A 25547-nucleotide genomic window follows, 5' to 3' on the forward strand; every position below is an offset into this window, starting at 1 on the left:
TTTTGTGTACCATAGGGGATCAGTACCATCACTTATTAATTGATGTGGTATATATCTCTCAATTGCTGTTGATACTATCTCTTTGAAAACATTCCACAACTTTTCTACGCTTACGTGATCAGATCGGAAGGAGACTGTGTCTTAAAAAGGCGTTAGCCGGCCGCAGTAGCCATGCGGTTCTAGGCACTACAGCCTGGAGCCGCGCGACCGCTACGGTCGCAGATTCGAATCCTGCGTCGGGCTCGTGATGTCCTTAGGTTAGTTAGGTTTAAGTAGTTCTAACTTCTAGGGGACTGCTGACCAAGGAAGTTAAGTCCCATAGTGCTCAGAGCCATATGAACCATTTAAAATGGCGTTAAGAGCTGAAGCGGGACTATTGCACGATGTCCCACAAGAAATTCTGCATTTTTTCAACCTAAAATGGCAGAAGAAAGTGTTGCATTACTATTGAACACCCCTTGCATGCGAACACAGAACAGACAGATGCCGAATCCATAAACGCACGTTCGCGACGAAGTGTTGACCCAGCAATACTAGAGAATGGGAGTAACTCACTGAAGTGCGTCGTAGTTCGCACGCCGTGACGTTTTGCTAGCTATCGCAGGTCCTTGGAAGGACGATGACGTGTCCAGGGCACACCGAGGGTAGCAGCCTTGAGGACAAAATTTGTTGCTGCGTGATTCAGCGGCGGAAATCCGGCTGAATCAGGCAGGGAGCGATAAGGGGCGGAAGGTAGCGTCCTGAGCAGGTATAAGAGCGGCGCCAACCCACCGACAGCGCACACACCTAAGTTAAGGCCCCGACGTCGCCGCGTCAACATGCTTCCCGCCGTGAAGGTCGTCCTGCTGGTGAGTCTGCTCTAGCGTTGCTCTGCACAGCCCTGCGGGAATCGCATTCTGTGTGTCTGGGGCGCCGGGAGGTAGCACACACAGACAATGTTCTCAATAAGGCGACCTGTATCCAGAAAGCGACTAAAAGTCCTTATCTACCAAAATGGTAGGGATATTTCTCTTTAAAAAGACGCATGTATTTTGTGCTGAGCTCACTTACAATATTTTTACTTTATTTTCTAAAAAAAATGGAAGTGGCTTAATGCGAGTAGGACTCTTGTACTGATTTAGCTAAGATATCTGTATGGTGCAAAAAGTGGCAATTGACCCTGAATAAAGAAAAGTGCGAAGTTATCCACACGAGTACTAAAAGAAATCAGCTAAATTTCGATTACGCGGTAAGTCACACAAATCTGAGGGCTGTAAATTCAACTAAATACTTAGGGATTACAATTACAAATAACCGAAATTGGAACGATTACATAGATAATATTGTGGGTAGAGCAAACCAAAGACTGCGATTCATTGGCAGAACACTTGGAAGGTGCAACAGCTCTACCAAAGAGACTGCTTACATCACGCTTGTCCGCCCTATTCTGGAGTAGTGCTGTGCGGTGTGGGATCCGCATCAGGTGGGAATGACGGATGACATCGAAAAAGTGCAAGGAAGGGCAACTCGTTTTGTATCATCGCGAAATAGGGGAGATAGTGCCACAGACATGATACGTGAATTGGAGTGGCAATCATTAAAACAAAGGCGTTTTTCGTTGCGACGGGATCTTCTCATGAAATTTCAATCACCAGTTTTCTCCTCAGACTTCGAATACATTCTGTTGAGACCCACCTACATAGGGAGAAATTATCATCACGATAAACTAAGAGAAATCAGGGCTCGCACGGAAAAATTTAAGTGCTCGTTTTTCCAGCATGCCGTTCGAGAGTGGAAGGTAGAGAGACAGCATGAAGGATGTTCATTGAACCCTCTGCCAGGCACTTTACTGTGAATAGCAGAGTAATCACGTAGATGTAGATGTAGAGGGTGTCATACAAACTTACTTGTTCGTACAATAAATAAATGTATATATGTGTGGAGGGGAGGGGGATAGATAGATACTGGTAAGATATTGTCCCCAGGAGTTCCAAAACCGTATCAAAATCTGTACGGCAGTTCATCAGACTAGCGTAGACATACAAAATGAAGCGAGCAGGGGGTTTCAGTGCATATTATATCCAGGGAGGGAAAATTATAAAAAGAATTCTTTTACTTACTAAAAAATGACTCTAGATCAACGAGAAGCGCCATGTAGGTATTGATGAGTGTGTTTTCTGGTATCAAAGTATGTGACATAAATGGCCATATCTTTTGACTAAAGTGACTTAGAAGCTTAACATTTTTACATCTCCAAGAGACCACAGACGTTAATACGTAACATAAATTTAACCTTGATACGTCGACCCCTTGCCGAGATAAAGGGTTCTTAAAAGTCGAACAGACAGACAAAAAGTGATCGTGTAATGCAGGGATGGCCAAGATTTCGGCTCGCGGGTTAAGCCTGGGCCGGTCTGCCAAAGCTGTCAGCTTCGCTTCACATTTCCCCGACCGCCAAGCCATGCTCAGCGGAAGGAGGTGGAAGGGGGGGGGGGGGAGGGGAACTGAGGAACGGGCCGCATATAAATGGCAGTGCAGTAGCACTGCATGTTAGTTGGTTTATGTTTCACTTCGCCCAGCAACAAAGATCACAAACAAAACAACTTTTCAGTGTTAAATAATTATTTTTGACACACTGAAGACATAATGTAATTTTTATCCGGTAAAAACTGTCGGCATATGGACAGACGCAAACAATTTCACAGAGTTTCGAACTGACGTTACCGGGTATTTGTGACTTATTTAGTTTCATAAACGAAAAAAGGTCTTTTACGCAGATGTATCGATCGAAATAGTGTAGCGGTTTTGCACCCTCACTATGGAGACTTGGAAACTCTACCTGAGGAAAGCAATGTAGACTTCCCGGACAGTTTTAACGTAAAAAGATTTGTCGCTGAAACTGGAATTACCTTGCAGGTCAATCAGTTACGTTTGCACATGCACAGGGCGTTTTCATGTGAAACGGCAAACGGTCTCGAAAACAGCTCCAAAACAGATTTAGGAGTGGTAGTGTCCTCAAAACCTTTATGAAACTATCCTTTTTAATTCTTGCAAGGCCATAACGAATTGTACAGACCACGTGCTTTTTTTAACGCCAGTGAGCTTAGGTAACTGGACTGCCTCTGTCAGAATGCGTCCCTTCTACAACGCGATTTTCTTTTTAAACGCATCCTCATTGAATCAGAAAGAAGTTACCATGCAATGTTTTAGTATGGGTAGCGTGCAGTCAATTCTGCTTAAAATGTGAAGTCTTCAATCCATTCCGTATGTTCTAATTTTCATTCCTGTACTCCTTTTCCCTTCATAAATTCAAAAACAGCGACTTTTAAATCGAAAACTCGTTCCTGGCATGCCACTTGTCTTAATCAATGTACTTTTCAATAATACACTACTGGCCATTAAAATTGCTACACCAAGAAGAAATGCAAATGATAAACAGGTATTCATTGGACAAATATATTATACTAGAACTGACATGTGATTACATTTTCACGCAATTTGGGTGTATAGATCCTGAGAAATCAGTACCCAGAACAACCAACTTTGTTCGTAATAACGGCCTTGATACGCCTGGGCATTGAGTCAAACAGAGCTTGGATGGCGTGTACATGTACAGCTGCCCATGCAGCTTCAACACGATACCATAGTTCATCAAGAGTAGTGACTGGCGTATTGTGACGAGGCAGTTGCTCGGCCACCATTGACCAGACGCATTCAATTGGTGAGAGATCTGGAGAATGTGCTGGCAAGGGCAGTAGTCGAACATTTTCTGTATCCAGAAAGGCCCACAGAGGACCTGCAACATGCGGTCGCGCATTATCCTGCTGAAATGTAGGGTTTCGCAGGGATCGAATGAAGAGTAGAGCCAAGGGTCGTAACACATCTGAAATGTAACGTCCACTGTTCAAAGTGCCGTCAATGCGAACAAGAGGTGACCGAGACGTGTAATCAATGGCACCCTATACCATCACACCGGGTGATACGCCAGTATGGCGATGACGAATACACACTTCCAATGTGCGTTGATCGCGATGTCGCCAAACACGGATGCCACCATCATGATGCTGTAAACAGAACCTGGATTCATCCGAAAAAATGACGTTTTGCCATTCGTGCACCCAGGTTCGTCGTTGAGTACACCATCGCAGGCGCTCCTGTCTGTGATGCAGCGTCAAGGGTAACCGCAGCCATGGTCTCCGAGCTGATAGTCCATGCTGCTGCAAACGTCGTCGAACTGTTCGTGCAGATGGTTGTTGTCTTGCAAACGTCCCCATCTGTTGACTCAGGGATCGAGACGTGGCTGCACAATCCGTTATAGCCATGTGGATAAGATGCCTGTCATCTGGACTTCTAGTGATACGAGGCCGTTGGGATCCAGCACGGTGTTCCGTATTACCCTCCTGAATCCACCGATTCCATATTCTGCTAACAGTCATTGGATCTCGACCAACGCGAGCAGCAATGTCGCGATACGATAAACAGCAATCGCGATAGGCGACAATCCCACCTTTATCAAAGTCGGAAACGTGATGGTACGCATTTCTCCTCCTTACACGAGGCATCACAACAACGTTTCACCAGGCAACGCCGGTCAACTGCTGTTTGTGTATAAGAAATCGGTTGGAAACTTTCCTCATGTCAGCACGCTGTAGGTGTCGCCACCGGCGCCAATCTTGTGTGAATACTCTGAAACGCTAATCATTTGCATATCACAGCATTTTCTTCTTGTCGGTTAAATGTCGCGTCTGTAGCACGTCGTCTTCGTGGTGTAGCAGATTTAAAGGCCAGTAGTATATCCATACTCTTCGTTCGTGTTCATTGAAAACTGTTGCAACTGACAATGGAGTAATGGTGTGACTTCAGGGATTTTATTATGTGTACCATCAGTTTCTTCAAGTGCCCCCATGCCTGCAAATTTAACACAAAGTACTTCTTGATGTACCAGTCTGTCGTTTATTCTAATTTTTGCTCTTCTCTCTGCATGGTACTGTAATGTCGTTTCACAGCAAGTAAGCAGTACCCGTCGCTTATATAAATTGAGAATCCTCATCCCTGTCTTCTGTCATTCCCATTCATTTTAAAGGATTTTAACGATAGAGCGCTAGATTGCTTCTTTTTATGCAAACAGCTACTGGGTCTGTGAGCGTCCTTCATCCGGAGAACCGATGGTTAAACAGCGCTGACACTACGACTCTGCCGAAGTCAGAGTGTTGTGTCGGCAGAAACATGCCGGACCGCAGTGCGAAATGAAATTTCGCGCTGTTCCGGGTACCTGCGAGAAGGACCGAGCAAACACAAGTGACAGGCCGGCTCTTGGGACGCCCATGGCCAGCACATGCCGCCCCCAGCCGTGCTACAAGGGTTCCGGTCTTATAGGGGAGTCTCGTAGGAACGTTGCTATTCACAATATACATAAATCACCTTGTGGATGACATCGGAAGTTCACTGAGGCTTTGTGCGGATGATGCTGTGGTATATCGAGAGGTTGTAACAGTGGGAAATTGTACTGAAATGCAGGAGGATCTGCAGCGAATTGACACATGGTGCAGGGAATGGCAATTGAATCTCAATGTAGACAAGTGTAATGTGCTGCGAATACATAGAAAGAAAGATCCTTTATCATTTAGCTACAAAATAGCAGGTCAGCAACTGGAAGCAGTTAATTCCATAAATTATCTGGGAGTACGCATTAGGAGTAATTTAAAATGGAATGATTATAAAGTTGATCGTCGGTAAAGCAGATGCCAGACTGAGATTCATTGGAAGAATCCTAAGGAAATGCAATCCGAAAACAAAGGAAGAAGGTTACAGTACGCTTGTTCGCCCACTGCTTGAGTACTGCTAAGCAATGTGGGATCCGTACCAGATAGGGTTGATAAAAGAGATAGAGAAGATCCAACGGAGAGCAGCGCGCTTCGTTACAGGATCATTTAGTAATCGCGAAAGCGTTACAGAGATGATAGATAAACTCCAGTGGAAGACTCTGCAGGAGAGACGCTCAATAGCTCGGTACGTGCTTTTCTTGAAGTTTCGAGAACATACCTTTACCGAGGAGTCAAGCAGTATATTGCTCCCTCCTACGTATATCTCGCGAAGAGACCACGAGGATAAAATCAGAGAGCCCACACAGAGGCATACCGACAATCCTTCTTTCCACGAACAATACGAGACTGGAATAGAAGGGAGAACCGATAGAGGTACTCAAGGTACCCTCCGCCACACACCGTCAGGTGGCTTGCGGAGTATGGATGTAGATGTAGATGTAGATAGACTGAGGCACGGAATTCTAATATGCTGACACAGGCTTATTGTGACAGGTACTCTGAAAAGAAAAAATTCTGTTGCTCAGACTGTTAAGTAATTGCACAGATAATGTACCTGTGGTACACGCAGTTAAAGTTGGTTAAATTGGTACTACAGGCAATTGTTCACACTTGAGAAGTCTCAAACATGGAGGTATAATAGAGGGAGAGGGCGCTGAATTTTATATGAAGACGGAAATGGTGTTCGGTCTGTATCCATTTCCTGAAAATGGTGAGAACATACTTTGCTACAGTTGATCGGTTTCCAGCGTTCCTTTTCACAGGATTCACCCGGAAAACTTTTCGAGTTGGACTGACAGGAAATTTAAAGTCAAATTACAGAAATAAAAGGGCTGTAGTGAAAGTAAACAGCGCAACCAAAATTCACGTACTTAAAGGAAAAAATCGCTTGAACAAGTCTAGCTATGAATGAAATGTGATCCGCTTACATTGTAGACTACAATCAGTACGATTAGTACACCCGTAAATGAAGCAAGCTGAGATTATAGATCCGAACACTTCTACTAGATGCTAATGTTTGGGGCAACAGATATGAGGGCCGTCAGCTTCAGATTTGTGAACACATGGCAACTCCTCTTATTATACCTCCATGGTCTGAAAAATAGCATTACTTTGTGAATTGTATCGTTAGTTCATTGTAAACATGGCACGATTCAGTAATAGATTTTATAAAAGGATTTTTTTTGTAATAATGTGGACAATACTTCTAGGAGCAATGAGGTTGCGTATGAGGAGAAGTCAACTCCGAAATCCACTGCGACATCCTTTGCAAAAAAGGTTCATGGATCTACGGACCAGAATTCTGGTCCAAATTACGTTTTCAACGCTCTCGCTCTGATTCTGTGGCCTGCCATAATCAATAACTCAGTGTCAGATGCTTCAAATGGCTCAGAGCACTATGGGACTGAACATCTAGAACTTAGAACTACTTAAATGTAACTAACCTAAGGACATCACACACATCCGTGCCCGAGGCAGGATTCGAACCTGCGGCCATAGCGGTCGCGCGGTTCCAGACTGAAGCGCCTAGAACTGCTCGGCCACACCGGCCGGCTATAAGGTTCAAATCAAAGTGGTGTAGTGGGAGCCTCAGAACAGTACATCTCTTGTTCTTTAAAACTATAGCTGCTTCAGAAAAGAGCTTTGAATTGTTATAAGACACAACTTGAAAAAACTTTTTTCTTCTTAAGCTCGATTTAAAATTAATTTTGTTCTGGACGAAACATCCAATTATGTCCTTTTTATGAGTTGCGATTGTGGGGGATTTATTGGCCTGAATAGTACGATACGATGCGTTATCTGCGGTTGTTTGCTGATGATACTGTGGTGTACGGTAATATATTGGGATTTTAAGAATCAGTTCCTCTTCTAACCATTCGTGATAATTATCCCCATTCATATCATCGTGATAATCTTAGGATTTAGATTTCGAACAACAAATTAAGTCTGTTCCCTCTATGAAACCCACTACGCCTCCAGCTTGGACAGAGATAGCACTTTGCCTGCACCCGGAACTTTTACGTGCTACCAGTACTTTTTCATGGTACAGTGCATATGCTCTCACGTGTCGTCCATGGGTACCATTGGTTTATTTGGACCTTTTTGATCGTCTCTGGTTGTCCTCAAATATTCCGCGTGCCTTGTAACAATGTTGGTACATTCTGTTAGTACGGTTCTGCTATTTTTACGGTTTCTGAAACGAAATACCATCTCTTTCAAAATTATCCGAAAACGTTTCCCTTCACCCTTGAAAATTTATCTCAGTTTTCAAAATACACTACTGTCTGTAAGACGTGAAACACCAGTACCGAGAGATGTGGTCACAATGAAATTTACGAGGGCAGTTCAATAAGTAATGCAACACATTTTTTTTTCTGAAACAGGGGTTGTTTTATTCAGCATTGAAATACACCAGGTTATTGCCCAATCTTTTAGCTACACAACACTATTTTTCAACGTAATCTCCATTCAATGCTACGGCCTTACGCCACCTTGAAATGAGGGCCTGTATGCCTGCACGGTACCATTCCACTGGTCGATGTCGGAGCCAACGTCGTACTGCATTAATAACTTCTTCATCATCCGCGTAGTGCCTCCCACGGATTGCGTCCTTCATTGGGCCAAACATATGGAAATCCGACGGTGCGAGATCGGGGCTGTAGGGTGCATGAGGAAGAACAGTCCACTGAAGTTTTGTGAGCTCCTCCTGGGTGCGAAGACTTGTGTGAGGTCTTGCGTTGTCATGAAGAAGGAGAAGTTCGTTCAGATTTTTGTGCCTACGAACACGCTGAAGTCGTTTCTTCAATTTCTGAAGAGTAGCACAATACACTTCAGAGTTGATCGTTTGACCATGGGGAAGGACATCGAACAGAATAACCCCTTCAGCATCCCAGAAGACTGTAACCATGACTTTACCGGCTGAGGGTATGGCTTTAAAATTTTTCTTGGTAGGGGAATGGGTGTGGCGCCACTCCATTGATTGCCGTTTTGTTTCAGGTTCGAAGTGATGAACCCATGTTTCATCGCCTGTAACAATCTTTGACAAGAAATTGTCACCCTCAGCCACATGACGAGCAAGCAATTCCGCACAGATGGTTCTCCTTTGCTCTTTATGGTGTTCGGTTAGACAACGAGGGACCCAGCGGGAACAAACCTTTGAATATCCCAACTGGTGAACAATTGTGACAGCACTACCAACAGAGATGTCAAGTTGAGCACTGAGTTGTTTGATGGTGATCCGTCGATCATCTCGAACGAGTGTGTTCGCACGCTCCGCCATTGCAGGAGTCACAGTTGTGCACGGCCGGCCCGCACGCGGGAGATCAGACAGTCTTGCTTGACCTTGCGGCGATGATGACACACGCTTTGCCCAACGACTCACCGTGCTTTTGTCCACTGCCAGATCACCGTAGACATTCTGCAAGCGCCTATGAATATGTGAGATGCCCTGGTTTTCCGCCAAAAGAAACTCGATCACTGCCCGTTGTTTGCAACGCACATCCGTTACAGACGCCATTTTAACAGCTCCGTACAGCGCTGCCACCTGTCGGAAGTCAATGAAACTATACGAGACGAAGCGGGAATGTTTGAAAATATTCCACAAGAAATTTCCGGTTTTTTCAACCAAAATTGGCCGAGAAAAAAAATGTGTTGCATTACTTATTGAACTGGCCTCGTATTCCACAGATTAGCAACATGACGCTACGCATTACAGACCTGCGCGTCCACTGTGACCGTACGGAGTAGTGCGACTGTGTGGCGCAATCACAGCCCAATGGTGCCTCAAACCATCATACTTGGCGTTTGTCCTCTATGCCGCTCAACAATATTGTCTGCCCGATTGCGTTCACCACGACGACATCGAACGCCTATAGGGCAGCTTGAGGCAAGACTCATCCGCGAGCACTACATTTTGCCACCCCAGTGTCTGCGTTCACGTGCCCATCGCTGTCTGCGGAAGCTGCTGAGGAAGATGAGGCTGTTTCACTCTAGGTTCAACAGAGAGCGCACAAATGACTACAAGCAAATGTTAGTAGACATGCGTGCGTCTGTGAAAAGATCCACGCGAGAAGCATACAACAAGTACCACCGTCACTCCTTAGCAAAAGATCTGCCAGAGAACTGGGGGAAATTCTGGTATTCTGTAAAATCGCTAAGCAGGTCTATGGTTTCCATTCGGTCCGTTGTTGACCAGTCTTGTGCGGCAGTTGAAGATAGCAAAACGAAAGCCGAAGTTTTAAATTTCACATTCAAGAAATCGGTCACACAGGAGACTCGTACAGGCTTACCGTCACTTCACCATAGGGCAGACTCCCGTATGGACGACATAAGAATAAGCATACCCGGCGTCACGAGAGAATTGAAAGATTTGAAAACAAATAAATCAGCAGGTATGGATGGAATCCTTGTTCGACTTTACAAAGAGTACTCCACAGCCCTGGTCCCTTACCTAGTTTGCATTTCTCGTGAATCTCTCGCCCAAAACAAAGTCCCAAGCGACTGGAAAAGAGTGCAGGTGACTCCAGTATATGTTGTTGTTGTTGTGGTCTTCAGTCCTGAGACTGGTTTGATGCAGCTCTCCATGCTACTCTATCCTGTGCAAGCTTCTTCATCTCCCAGCACGTACTGCTACCTACATCCTTCTGAATCTGCTTAGTGTATTGATCTCTTGGTCTCCCTCTACGATTTTTACCCTCCACGCTGCCCTCAAATGCTAAATTTGTGATCCCTTGATGCCTCAAAACATGTCCTACCAACCGATCCCTTCTTCTAGTCAAGTTGTGCCACAAACGTCTCTTCTCCCCAATCCTATTCAATACCTCCTCATTAGTTACGTGATCTACCCACCTTATCTTCATCATTCTTCTGTAGCACCACATTTCGAAAGCTTCTATTCTCTTCTTGTCCAAACTGGTTATCATCCATGTTTCACATCCATACATGGCAACACTCCATACAAATACTTTCAGAAACGACTTCCTGACACTTAAATCTATACTCAATGTTAACAAATTTCTCTTCTTCAGAAACACTTTCCTTGCCATTGCCAGTCTACATTTTATATCCTCTCTACTTCGACCATCAGTTATTTTGCTCCCTAAATAGCAAATCTCCTTTACTACTTTAAGTGTCTCATTTCCTAATCTAATCCCCTCAGCATCACCCGATTTAATTTGACTACATTCCATTATCCTCGTTTTGCTTTTGTTGATGTTCATCTTATACCCTCCTTTCAAGACACTGTCCATTCCGTTCAACTGCTCTTCCAAGTCTTTTGCTGTCTCTGACAGAATTGCAATGTCATCGGCGAACCTCAAAGTTTTTACTTCTTCTCCATGAATTTTAATATCTACTCCGAATTTTTCTTTTGTTTCCTTTACTGCTTGCTCAATATACATATTGAATAACATCGGGGAGAGGCTACAACCCTGTCTCACTCCTTTCCCAACCACTGCTTCCCTTTCATGCCAGTATATACGAAAGGCAAAAGAACGGACCCGCAAAATTACAGACCCATATCCCTAATTCCTGTTTGCTGCAGAATCCTTGAACACATTCTCAGTTCCAATACAATAAACTTCCTTGAGACTGAGAAACTTATGTCCACGAATCAGCATGGGTTTAAAAAGCATCGCTCCTGCTAAACTCAGCTTGCCCTTTTCTCACATGATATTCTGAGAACTACGGATGAAGGGCAATAAACACATTCCATATTTATATATTTCCGGAAAGCATTTGACACGGTGGCCAATTGCAAGGGATTAACGAAGGTACGAGCACGTGGAATAAGTTCACAAATATGTGAGTGACTCGAAGGCTTCTTAAGTAATACAACTCAGTATGTTGTGCTCTAAGGGAGTGTGATAGGACCGATGTTTTTCTCTATATACATAAATGATTTGGCGGACGCGCTGGGCAGCAATCTGCGGTTGTTTGCTGATGGTGTACGGTAAGATGTCGAAGTTGAGTGACTGTAGGAAAATACAAGACGGCTTAGAAAATAATTTCCAGTTCGTGTGATGGATAGCACCATGTTCTAAATGTGGAAAAATGTAAGTTAATGTGGATGAGTAGGTAGAACAAATCTGTAATGTTCGGATACGGTATTACTATTGTCCTGTTTGACACAGTCAGGTCGTTTAAATATCTGGGGTTAACGTTGCAAGGCGATGTGACATGGACCGAGCGTGTGAGATCTGTGGTTGAGAAGCCGGATGGTCGACTACGGTTTATTGGGAGAATTTTAGGAAGGAGTGCTTCACCTGTAAAGGAGACCGCATGTAGGATTCTGGTGCGACCTATTCTTGAGTAGTGCTAGAGTGTTTGGGATCCGTACCAGACCTGGTAGAAGGAACACGTCGAAGCAATTCAGAGGCGGGCTGCTAGATTTGTTACCGGTTGGTTCGAACAACACTTTGTAAGTAGGCTGTTTAGGTTTTTTATTGGTAACGCCACGTAGCGCTCTGTATGAAAATCACTGGCTGTGCTGTGTGCAGTCTGTGGCTGGTTTGCATTGTTTGCATTGTAGCGTTGGGCAGCTGGATGTTAACAGCGCATAGTGATGCGCAGTTGGAGGTGAGCCGCTAGCAGTGGTGGATGTGGGGAGAGAGATGGCGGAATTTTGAGAGCGGACGATCTGGACGTGTGTCATTAAGAAAGAGTAAATTTGTAATACTGGGTATCATGGACCGATATATATATTATGACTTTTGAACGCTATTAAGGTGCCGGCCGAAGTGGCCGTGCGGGTAAAGGCGCTGCAGTCTGGAACCGCGTGACCGCTACGGTCGCAGGTTCGAATCCTGCCTCGGGCGTGGATGTTTGTGATGTCCTTAGGTTAGTTAGGTTTAACTAGTTTTAAGTTCTAGGGGACTAATGACCTCAGCAGTTGAGTCCCATAGTGCTCAGAGCCATTTGAACCATTTTGAACTATTAAGGTAAATACGTTGTTTGTTCTCTATCAAAATCTTTCATTTGCTAAATATGCCAATCAGTAGTTAGTGCCTTCAGTAGTTTGAATCTTTTATTTAGCTGGCAGAAGTGGCGCTCCCTGTATTGAGTAGTTCGAGTAACGAAGATTTTTGTGAGGTAAGTGACTTGAGAAACGTATAGGTTAATTTCGTCAGGACCATTCTCTTGTAGGGATTATTGAAAGTCAGATTGCGTTGCGCTAAAAAATATTGTGTGTCAGTTTAAGCACAGTCATGTATAATTTTTCTAAGGGACGTTTCAACTTGAGTGTTTCGGAGTTGCACAACGAATTTTTTTGGGGTAGGCGATGCATTATTGTGACTGTTATTTTGTCTCAGGATCAAGGTGATGAACCCCTGTTTCGTCCATTGTCACACACCTTGCAAGAAAGCCGTCTTCATCCGCTTCAAATTGGCGGAAGATTTCTTCACAACACTGCACACGCTCCCATCTCTGATCTGCATTGAAGTCATTCGGGACCCACCGAGATGAAACTTCAGCATTCCCAAAATATCCACAACAATGTCATGAGGACACCCATGGGAGATTCCAAACTTGGTTTCAATGTGCTGGCAACGGTGACGCCTTCCGCTCCTTGGCGCATCTTCTAGACTCGTTCTTCCATGTTTGAAGTAGGACCCCCCGGTGCACTGTTGCATAAGACGGAGCACTGTCCTTAAGTGTATTCCGTATTTTCTCCGCAATTTCTTTGGGCGTCATTCCCTTCAAATGAAGATATTCAATCACAGCACGGTTCTTGATTCTCTCGATATTCGCCATTTTGCTTACACTGCGATGTACAACGCATCCTAGCGGCAAAATTAACGAAGCTGGTGCCGCGAAATATGACTTGCATACCCACAAAGGGTCACCATAAAAGTGGGTGGTGTTGTTTGTGCGAAACATCACGGTTTCTATCTCGGGCTAGAAACTTTTCGACCGCCTCTCGTGTAACCATCATTCTCAGTGTTGTGATTTCCTTCTTCTGTTCGTAATAGTCAGAAAATTTTCTAAAAATAATTGATGTATCGAAATCTTCTAGAGAAATTACTTTTGTAGAACGACTTTATTTTCTAGAAGTTTTAACTTTTTTCTCCGCTTTCTTCCGCTTCCTTAAAGTCTTTCAAAATATATTTTACTGTTTTTTTTTAACTTCCCTACCATTTTTGCAGTCCGAAAGGCTGTTTTCCGTAGAGTTATCATTACCTGATTATGCTTTTTTTCTTCTTGGAAACATTTTACAACCTTGAATATAATCGCTTTTTCAAATGAATGTGTCGGCTTTCGCCAGTGACCTTCACGATTATGGATAATACTGCGCTGCACTACTGCCGACTTCTCACGAGGACACAGCGAACCGCTTGATAGTATATGCGTAACCGACGACTTGAAAATATTCTCATTGCCATGGGTTTTCCCCAGTCACCGCTGCACTTGTTTCCGGTAACGTCGCCGCGTGTTTGCTATAACGGTCACGAGAGAGATAACGGTCACGAGTGACCAAACCAGTATTACCGTGGCTGCGTAGTACTATAATTATAAGTGGCTCCAGTAAACTTATATGAAGACTCCAATTATTAATAAACGTAAACGTGATCCGTAGTAGGCTTTAACGTGGTGTTTATTTAATCGTACGATTATCTAATGTCGACTAAGCGTCATTGTCAAGCATATCTGTATTTCATTTTCAAATCACTCTTAATTACAAGTAAAAAGTAGCCACATTTCGTCATTCACGTAAGCATCCACACTACAATGACAACTTTTAAGATCGTATTCTGAAGTTTGCTCTATGTACAGCATCTTGGTAACTCGCATTTTTAACCGTATACATTCGTTCAGCATCTTTATCCAAATATGTTGAGATTTAATTACAGTATCCCATATCGTACTGGACAAAATCCGTAAAATTTTGTATTTTGGGGGGATCCAGTACCTTCAGATTCTTAATAAACTTATAGTCCGTAGTAGAGTGTAATGCGACGTCTGTTTAATCATGCGATTAGCTAATTTCGACTAAGCGTCATTGTCAAGCACATTTGTAACATCTGTATTTCACGTCATTTTCAAATCACTCTTAATTACAAGTAAAAAGTAGCCTTTTACTGTTACCAGGTTGCTGTACATAGAACAAAGTTCAGAATAGGATCTTAAAAAGTGTCGCTGTTATGTGGATCCTTTCGTAAAACGACGGAATATGGCTACTTTTTATTTGTAATTAAGAGTGATTTGAAAATGGCATGAAATACAGATGTTACAGATATGCTTGACGATGACGCTAATCGCACGATTAAATAAACATTGCATTACGGCCTACTACGGACCATGTTACATTTATTAAGCACCTGAAGGCAGTGGGTCCCCACAAATTCAAAATTTCAACTCCAATTATTATTCATTTGTAGAGTTCTTAAATTACGAACTGGTATGTGTATATGTACTCAAACTACATTGAACAAGAAACCCTTTACGAAAACAATGTATAACAGACTCGAGCATAGCCGGCCGGTGTGGCCGAGCGGTTCTAGGCGCTCAGTCCGGAACCGCGCGACTGCTGCGGTCGCAGGTTCGAATCCTGCCTCGGGCATGGATGTAGTGATGTCCTTAGGTTAGTTAGGTTTAAGTAGTTCTAAGTTCTAGGGGACTGATGCCCACAGATGTTAAGTCCCATAGTGCTCAGAGCCATTTGAACCAAGACTCGAGCATAATGTAATCTCCTCAGTATATTGGTGACACCAAAGCTCAGCTTATTCTGTCATACCAGTATTACTTTAACTCAAAGTTTTGTGACGTACATATGCAGACTGAAGCGACGAATGAAAATTTGTATCAAGGTCGGAATTCGAACCTGAATCTACTGCTCACTGGGCAGATGTGCTAACAATGCAGGATCCATATAGTTTCATTTGATCAAAGTTTTGTATTAACTCTGTACTGTTTATTACTATTGCTGACTGTATGGTCAACGTCGCCTAAAGCCAAAATACCTAACTGGATTTTCTCATTTTGAGAAGAGAGAAGCAGCGATCTGTTTAACTTGCTAAAAACATTCTAAAGCCAGGAACGCATAACTATTTCTTTATTTAAAACAACCGGTTTCGGCAGTCTTTGCTGTCATCTTTAGCTCTTAAAAGATCTTTTTGTTATGAAACGCGTTCATTTTAAGTTGGACATTGCGACAAATTGCCGTGTGGATAAAAAACAGTACATTATAAAAGGTTTGTCATAACTAATGGTTTATATTTTTAAATATTTTAGTTGTGACAAGCATTTTATAATTTGCTGTTCTTTATCCACATGACAACTTGGCGTGAGTTCCAACTTAAAATGAACATGTTTTATAACAAAAAGGTCTTTTAAGAACTGAAGATGACAACAAATTCTGTCGAAAATGGTTGATTTAAATACAGAAATATTACACGATATTGGCTTTAGAACGTTCTTAGCAAAATACCTAAATAACTAAATAAAAACAAAGTAAGTAGGGTGTGCCTCGATTAATTTTGTTGCCTCAGTGGTGTACCTACACTCGAAAAAAGGAAATTGCCCTAGCGAGGAGGCTGCGCTAACATCTCCCACCGCTTATCATTATGCGGCGGGGCGGGGGCGATTTTCGGGCTCTTAGGTTGGCCATTCTAAGGTGTCGCCACTCGAGAACACGAAGAAGAAAGGTCTTCGTATGCGCCAGCGTGGACTCGAAGACAAATTAAACTAAACGGCTCTTCTCCTTCAACGATCTACGCCATCTTCGGGCTTTTTTTTTTTTAAGCAATTAGCTTGGCAGGTATTGAAGGCATGTTGACCGTACCATCCGATGATCGATGGTACAGTACTTCAGCAACACATAGGCGGCTCCAGAATGCCAAGCAAATTTGCATATTAAGTTTAGCAACTAATTAAATATGCACGCAGTCGACCAGTGATTGCAGTCATTGGATTCGATCATTTCCCCTCCTGCATGAACCTTTGACTGGATTTCACGTTGTTGCTGTTGTGGTTTCATGCAGCTCTCCATGCTACTCTATCCTGTGTGAGTCTCTTCATCTCCGAATAATTAATGAGAACTACCGGCTCGATCTTTGCAATCACCGATATCACCCATATTATCAACATCAGATATTCATTAATCGCCGGAAACATGATATGGCTAACAATTAATTGAATTAAGCCTTCTGCTCTCGTCTCTTGGCCTCCATCCCCAATTTTGACCACACACACTTCCCTCCAATATTAAACTGGTGATCCCTTGATGTCGAAGGATGTGTCCTATCAAAAGATCACTCCTTTTAGTCAACTTAAGCCAAAAATTTCTATTTTCCCAATTCCATTCAGTACATACCCATCAATTACGTGGTCTACCCATCTAATATTCAGAAGTCTTCTACAGCAGCTCATTTCAATAGCTTCTAGTCCCTCCTTGTCTGAACTACTTATTGTCCACTTTTCACTTGCGAACAAACCTACACTCCAGACAAAAATGCCTTCAGGAAATGCTTCCTAACTCTTAAGTCTATATTTGATGTTATCAAATTTCTTTTCTTCAGAAATGCTTTGCCAGTCTACATCTTGAATCCTCTCTACTTCGCCATTATCACTTATTTTATTGCCCAAATAGTAAAACTTAGCTACTACTTTTCATATCTTATTTCGTAATCTTATTCCCTCTGCATCGATTGATTTAAATCGCCTGCACTTAGGACAAAAAAAGTACCGCGAAGGAATTACCCGAATGCTACGGAAACGGGTAATGTGATGTACATGTACAGACTAACAAATGATTACAGAATCAGAAAATTTGGGTGATTTATTCAAGAGAAAGACCTTGACAAATTGGGCAAGCCAATAACGCGTTGGTGCACATCTGGCCCTTATGCAAGCATTTATTCGGCATGTTATTCATTGACAGGGTTATTGGATGTCCTCCTGAGGGGTATCGTGCCAAATTCTCTCCAATTGGCGCGTTAGATCGTCAAAATCTCGGACTGGTTGGAGGGCGCTGCCCGTAATGCTCAGTCGCCGGATCTCTCCCCAACTGAAAACGTACTGACCGTCACGGGCAGCGCCCTCCAACCAGTTCGAGATTTTGGCGATCTAACGCGCCGATTGGAGAGAATTTGGCACGATATCCCTCAGCAGGACATCCAATAACCCTGTCAATGAATAACAAGCCGAAGCCGGCCGGTGTGCCCGTGCGGTTCTAGGCGCTTCAGTCTGGAACCGCGTGATCGCTACGGTCGCAGGTTCGAATCCTGCCTCTGGCATGGATGTGTGTGATGTCCTTGGGTTGGTTAGGTTTAAGTAGTTCTAGGTTCTAGGGGACTGATGACCACAGATGTTAAGTCCCATAGTGTGTAGGGAAGCAGCCTACTCACGCCATAGCAAATTCACATCAGTCTTTCCATTGTGTGCCAGCCAGTCCGCTGTAACTAGCTCTGACGTCATAAAGGTTGCGCAATACTTTAAAAATCAAATAAATAACCTAAAATGTTTCTAGCATGTCAGGAATAATACTAAATTAATATGTGTTGAATATCAGTTCAATAACTTTAACCATTTTCGAAATTTGGACTTTTTCTGTAAAAATCATTGGCGCAACAGAAAAGAGCTAGAGATTTAAAAATTTATACTTAGATTTCTTTTCAATAACAATTTAATAGAAACAGTACTTTGGATCCCACAAATTGAGATTTTAGTTGAAATTCATATTTTTCTGGTTTTTGTCTTAAAACTTAAGGAAGCAAGATAGATTAAGTAGGCTAATAAATAAAGCTAGGATGTTTATATTTAAGTAGAATGGAAATCCGCTATAATCATAAAGATGTGAGAAGTTTCATTTAAATAACTATAAAACTATAGCGATAGCATATCTCAAAAGGGCAAGTTCAGAGCTCGTCTACTGCGTGCAGTGTAATTAAATTAATTCTCTCGCCCAAAATATTTAGCTTAGCCACGTCAAACTTTTATTATGATTACTTACCTGTGTGTTGAATGCACATTTAAATTAAGAGCTTCATCGGCCATCAGCAAAAGAAGCTACGATTTATTCGGTAACTTAATGTGGTGCATTACTAGCCCAGCGGCTAGTCGGGAGAGCCGATTTGATCAGGCGTTCCCTTAGCCGTCCGCACCGCGGCTTTATATATAAGAACGCTGCGCAAGGAAGCAAGACCCCAGTTCTCTCCAGACGCTGAATCGCACGCCATCTGTGTCGGGAGTCGCGTCGCGTCGGTATCATTGCTACAAACAGCCTCGGATGCCGTATTAAGTTACTCGGGATACGCGTAACCATGAAATCATTTTCGAGTGAAGTGTTAATTCTGGGATGACTTTAATTATCGATCTTCAGTTTGCGTATTGTCGTATTTTCACGTGCCGCCGCGGGACAAACATTCTACCATTATTTAGCGTGGCGTTTGATGAACCTAATTATCAAATTATGGCGAGCATTCATTTTAAACATTTAATTTGGACATTTATAGTTGCATCAGCGCATTAGACTCTGAACTGCTCTGTTAGTTAGATTGTGTGGATTCTTTTGTTTTCATCTGTGACTTTCAGAATACAGAACGTTTTTTCACGACCGTTTTCGATTATAAATCCCAGACAATCTCCTAATTCATCAGAGCTATAAGCTGTAACTAAAAGTGTATTCTCAGATGAAGTGGGCACTAGGAATTCTAATTACAGGCTTCATATTTTGCTAATCACTTTCTGGTTGCCAATATTCTAGTTAGAGAGCCAGTGTTGAGAACGGCGAAAGACAGCATAAATAACATTCTAAATAATAGGAACTGGTTTTACATTCTACAAACCTAACATTTATATAAACAACATAAAATTGACAATAATTCCACCCGCCGCCCCACAAGTGCTCAGAGCCATTTGAACCATTTGAACAAGCCGAATAAATGCTTACATAAGGGCCAGGTGTGGACCAACGTGTTATTGACTTGCCCAATTTGTGAAGCTTTTTCTCTTGAATACATCACCCAAATTTTCTGAAACTGTAATCATTTGTTAGTCTGTACATGTACATCATATCTACCAATTTCGGTCCCATTCGAATAATTCCTTCGTGGTGCGCCGTTTCTTTTTTTTTGTCTTAGGGTGTAGTTTCCATTAATCTTATTTTACTTTTACTTAGTTTTAACTTATATCTTCCTTTCAAGACACTGCCAATTCCGTTGAACAGCTCTTACGGTCCTTTTCTGTTTGTGACGGAATTACAAAGTCATCAACAAACCTGTTTCTATTTCTTCTCCCTGACTTTTAATACATTTTGTAAATTTTTCTTTAGGTTTATTTACTGATTACACATTGTATAGATTGGACAACATCGCGTTTAGGCTGCGCCACTGTCTCACTCCCTTCTCGACAAATGCTGCTCTTTCACTCCTATAACTGCCGTTTGATTTGTTTAGAGTTGTACATCAACTTTCACTCCCTGTGTTTTATCCCACTGCTTTTATAATTGCAAAGAGTTTATTCCAAATAGCTTTGTCAAAAGCTTTCTCTGATTTGATATCAGTTGAGTAATTCAGTCATGTTCCTTTGTAAGGTGTGAATGAAGCGGTCCCTAAGGACTCTACGCATGTGTGGGGCACATTTAGGAAAAACCATAGGTTTCCATCTTAAAAGTTATTCGACTTGGGTAGCTGAGCGCTATCTGCTGCACAAGCACCGTGTTTAGCATTACCTGCTCAAGTGCCAAATCGTCTGAAGTACCACGAATATTAAATGATTACTAGCCCTGGAGAGAAACCTGTGCAACAGGATTTTAATTAGTGAACTTCAGAAGGACCAGTCAGGGTTTGGTCTTCATTAAACATATTACGTAATTTTCTATCACAGGATACTTTCGATTACAGATTAGAGGCAGAAGGAAAACGTGCAAGTATGCACATTGTAGTGAAGTGTAGTGAACTAAGGGTATGAATTATATATTTATTTAACAGCTCCTGAAACTGCATTTAGCTACACGGAAATCACATGAAAAAAAAACAGTCCTATAGTCCCATACGAGCGAACAACACTTATGATCATTATTAGTCAGCAAGGATTTGTGGACTAAAGAAGTGCGACTTGGACGTGCAAGTTACTCACTACACGAAGGATTTGAAAGCAAGGCTCACCACTTTCCACTAGTAAATAAATCATCAAAGCCAGCCAGTGACTCGCAGTGAAGTGGCCAGACTACACGCAGCGTGCATCGTAACCGATCAAACACCGAATTCGATTCCATCTGACTTTATGTAAAATGATACTGAAATCATAAGTCACGAGAATTTCACACTGCTCCTAACGATGGAGTTTATCGTTATAGTGAGAACTAACTCGAAACTGGACTAACTCACATCGAAAAGTCACTAGTTACTTGACCACGCAGCGGCGACTGCTTACTGCGACAGGTATTATCCACGCCTCAGTAAGTTCTCTCCAAAGCCTCCACACACAGAGAGCGACCAAAGTTGGTGGGGGCATACTGACCAATCAACGAGCTCCTTTTCTGAGAAACAGCAGGCGTTTCCCCAGTTTTCCGAGCCGGTGAAAGGCTGGAACTTTGAAGACGACGTCACAATGCTCGGACTCGAAATGGTCGACCGTGCGGCCACACGGCTAGAGGTGGGTCAAATGGCTCTGAGCACTATGGGACTCAACTGCTGAGGTCATTAGTCCCCTAGAACTTAGAACTAGTTAAACCTAACTAACCTAAGGACATCACAAACATCCATGCCCGAGGCAGGATTCGAACCTGCGACCGTAGCGGTCTTGCGGTTCCAGACTGCAGCGCCTTTAACCGCACGGCCACTTCGGCCGGCCGGCTAGAGGTGGGTCTCGACATATGACGACAGAGGTCTGTCCGGTGGGACGCGTCGCCACCGGAGCTGGATTCGAAAATAGCATTCGGCTGCCTTCCCAGACTACTACTGCGTAGATACACCAAGAGCTTCCATCTGAATTTCAACAGTTGCATGATTTTTGTAAAAGACTCATTTAAAATATGTGTGGATAAATATCTTACGTCAGGATCGGAAAATTGCTTCACTAATTACCTGTTTCAGCTCATTACCGAACCGTCTTCAGATCACTCTAAAATGTTTTTCTGTGTGTGACACTCATTATATATCTTCGGTTTTTTAAAAAAAATTACTGATCAAATTGCTGATTACCTTCGTCAGTTTACATAACCAACTACGATATTTTATTTAACTAGGGCCACTAAGCTAAATAAAAAAAAAAAGGAAGATTCATAATGAGTGTCACACACTGAACAACATTTCAGATTGCTCGAACAGTCCACGGGTATACTGCCGGTTCATAGTGTCCAACGGGCACAATATTTCGGAGATCAGACATGTCGCCATCGTCAGGTGCGCTGACGAACTGAGCTCGTAAGGGCGGGCGACCGCCCGAAATCCCCTTCGCCCGCGAGGCGTTCTCTCCGCGGTCCGCGCCCGCGGCCGCCCGTCGGCGGTCGCTGAGAGGCTGGCGTCGGCGTCTGTGGTGGCGTCGGTGTAACTGCCTCGTCCGCCCTGGTCGCTCGTTCGTTTTCTTTCCTGAGCGTCTTTTTAATTAGACTCAGTGCTCGTTTCCATGCCTTGCTGAGGTTATAGCCGCAATCTCTGTTGATGAGTCCGCCCTGGTACGAATTTCGACAGCCTCTCTGACGACGCTGTCCCAGTATTTAGATGTCTGTGCCAAGACCCTGGTATGTTGGTAGTCCATTTCGTGATTTTCGGACAAACAGTGCTCTGCGACTGCCGACTTGTTGGGGTACATAAGTCGAGTGTGCCTCTGATGTTCTCGGCAACGATCTTCGATGGTGCGCACTGTCTGTCCAATGTAAGTCTTCCCACACTCACAGGGAATCTGGTATATGCCGGCCTTCCGCAAACCGAGATCGTCTTTGACACTTCCCAATAATGCTAGTGTTTTATTGGGCGGGCAGAAGCCATTTCCTACTCGGTGTTTCCTAAATATTCGTCCTATTTACCCCGATAGTGCGCAAGTATATGGTATATAGGCGATGGCTCTCTCTTCCTCCGTGACTTCGTCCATCTCCACACGCTGTACTGTAGAGGTGGGGCAGAGAGCGCGTCTGATCTGCCATTCCGAGTACCCGTTTTTCCGAAATACAGTTTTGAGATGTTCCAGCTCATGGGACAGACTCTCTGCGTCCGAGATGGTGCGCGCCCTGTGCACCAGTCTTTTTAGCACCCCATTCTTCTGCGAAGGGTGGTGGCAGCTATTTGCATGCAAATACACGTCGGAGTGCGTTTTCTTCCTGTATACCCGTGGCCCAGGGTCCCGCGGACCGCGGAGAGAACGCCTCGCGGGGGATGGGGACTTAGGACGGCCGCCCGCCCTCAGGAGCTCAGTTCGTCAGCGCACCTGACGATGGCGACATATCTGATCGCCGAAATATTGTGCCCGTTGGACACTATGGACCGGTAGTACACCCGTGGACTGTTCGAGCAAGAAATACGCCGGGAGAAGTTGAACAATCACAACATTTCAGATTGATCTGAAGATGGCTCGGTAATGAGCCGAAACTGGTAATCAGTAAAGAAAATTTGTGATCTTGACGTAGGATTTTTATCCACACATGTTTTTTTAAATAGACAGGTCGCATAACTCCCCACATTGACAATACCAAGGAATATAATTCAAAATTAATGGTCATACATGGTTGGGACCGATAGTTATACGTACAAGTTGTGATGACTATTAGCTGTAACTGAGTTGAGAATGAAGACTCGCAAATTCAGGTTGAGCGTGATCTTCCTCCGTAGCATGGAGGATATGAGCACGGAGAATATCAGCAAATGACGGCAGAGAAAAGATACTGTGCCGAACTTGATAAAGCAAAACCTCCAAAATTATACGGGAGGTGGACTGATTGACGTCTTTCAATCTCCTCCCTTTGAATTTCAGCCCACATGAGTTCGCTGACATGGAGGGGGAGCCAGCTATTTTACGCAGTCTATGCTAACTTTCAACGTCGTGGTTCCATAGGGTGACGGCTTGCTCTGGTTGCAGGTGGTGGCGCTGGTGCTGTGGGCGGCAGCAGCGTCGCAGGCTGCGTCCGCCTCCGCCTCCGCCCCCGCCGCCCCCCGCGGCCGCTTCCCTGGCGGCGGCAGCTACGGCCCCAGCGCCTGCCCCGCCTGGTGCTACGACGGCTACTCGCAGGCCCCCGGGTACTACCCGCCGCCGTCTCCCGGGTACCACCCACCCTACCCTGGAGCTCCCTACCCACAGTGGGGCTACAACCCGTTCTCCGCCAAGAAGAAGGACAGCACCGGCTGAGGAGCCCGGAACACAGCGACGCCAACCTTCGCTGCTGCTTCGACATTGCAAGACTGCTATTATCACGAGCTCTCTATTTTTTATTGTTTTCTTCGCTTTCGAGCGACATTATTCACCAAATGTAATTACAGTCACATTACAACATTAAAATCATTGCCTTATTTGAAACTGTGAAATTACTAAGATGTAGCGATGGTAATACTGCTAGTAATTTTTGTTTTTCTGCCTCGATCGCAAAGTATTTTTATTAACATATATCCTTTTGCCCGTGGCATCGCTCGCGCTCGCCAGTGTCACATGTACTTCACACACACACACACACACACACACACACACACACACATACACACACACACATTTATTTCACAAACATGTAGCACATTTCACACATATTCGTACAGATGTATCATCCACATCTCTGATGAATTTTGCATTTCTGGTTAATTTGAATTCTGAGGAAAGTTGTAAACTATCGCTGGCAAACGTGGTTCTCCACTTTTTTTTACACAGTATAGGGTACAGAGGAGGTTAAATGTATCTGTGGCTTTGAGGAAGCATTTGCTGTGTCTGTGGTAGCAGAGATAAAACGCGAACGATATTCCTCAATCTGACTTTATTGCGAAAACTCAATAAACAAGAACATTGCTGATGTCGACAAATTGAAACACAAACACACCGAACTTCTCACATATTGTGCATATACTATGACCAACAGAAACGTGTGCACTGAAATGAATGCTTACAAGTTACTTAATTTGATGAACTGGTGTCAATGACAATTTTATAACATGAGAATTCAATTACAAAGGTACAGAAAAAATCATTAAAACATAATAATACAGATAACATTTGTAGTAATACGTGATTGTTGTTATCTTCAGTCCTGAGACTGGTTTGATGCAGTTCTCCATGCTACTCTATCCTGTGCAAGCTTCTAAATCTCCCAGTACTTACTGCAACCTATATCCTTCTGAATCTGCTTAGTCTATTCATCTCTTGGTCTCCCTCTACGATTTTTACCCTCCATGCTGCCCTCCAATGCCAAATTTGTGATCCCTTGATGCCTCAGAACATGTCCTACCAACCGGACCCTTCTTCTTGTCAACTTGTGCCACAAACTCCTCTTCTCCCCAATTCTTTTCAATACCTCCTCATTAGTTATGTGATCTACCCATCTAATCTTCAGCATTCTTCTGTAGCACCACATTTCGAAAGCTTCTATTTCTTCTTGCCCAAACTATTTATCGTCTATGTTTCACTTCCATACATGGCTACACTCCATACAAATACTTTCAGAAACGACTTCCTGACACTTAAATCTACACTCGATGTTAACAAATTTCTCTTCTTCAGAAACGCTTTCCTTGCCATTGCCAGTCTACGTTTTATATCCTCTCTACTTCGACCATTATCAGTTATTTTTCTCCCCAAATAGCAAAACTCCTTTACTACTTTAAGTGTCTCATT

The 25547-nt window shown here is 43.5% G+C and overlaps 1 protein-coding gene across 1 annotated transcript; it reads left to right on the plus strand.

The window, feature by feature from the left end:
• Positions 1 to 798: 798 nt before the first annotated feature.
• LOC124805326 (translation initiation factor IF-2-like) lies at positions 799 to 24248 on the plus strand. Its single transcript, XM_047265847.1, has 2 exons — positions 799 to 848; positions 23814 to 24248. Exons 1-2 carry the CDS (start codon positions 819 to 821, stop codon positions 24078 to 24080), a joined length of 297 nt encoding a protein of 98 aa, XP_047121803.1. The 5' UTR covers positions 799 to 818; the 3' UTR covers positions 24081 to 24248.
• Positions 24249 to 25547: the final 1299 nt, after the last annotated feature.

Source organism: Schistocerca piceifrons, chromosome 7 (genome assembly GCF_021461385.2).
Source record: "Schistocerca piceifrons isolate TAMUIC-IGC-003096 chromosome 7, iqSchPice1.1, whole genome shotgun sequence".
NCBI lineage: Eukaryota > Metazoa > Arthropoda > Insecta > Orthoptera > Acrididae > Schistocerca > Schistocerca piceifrons.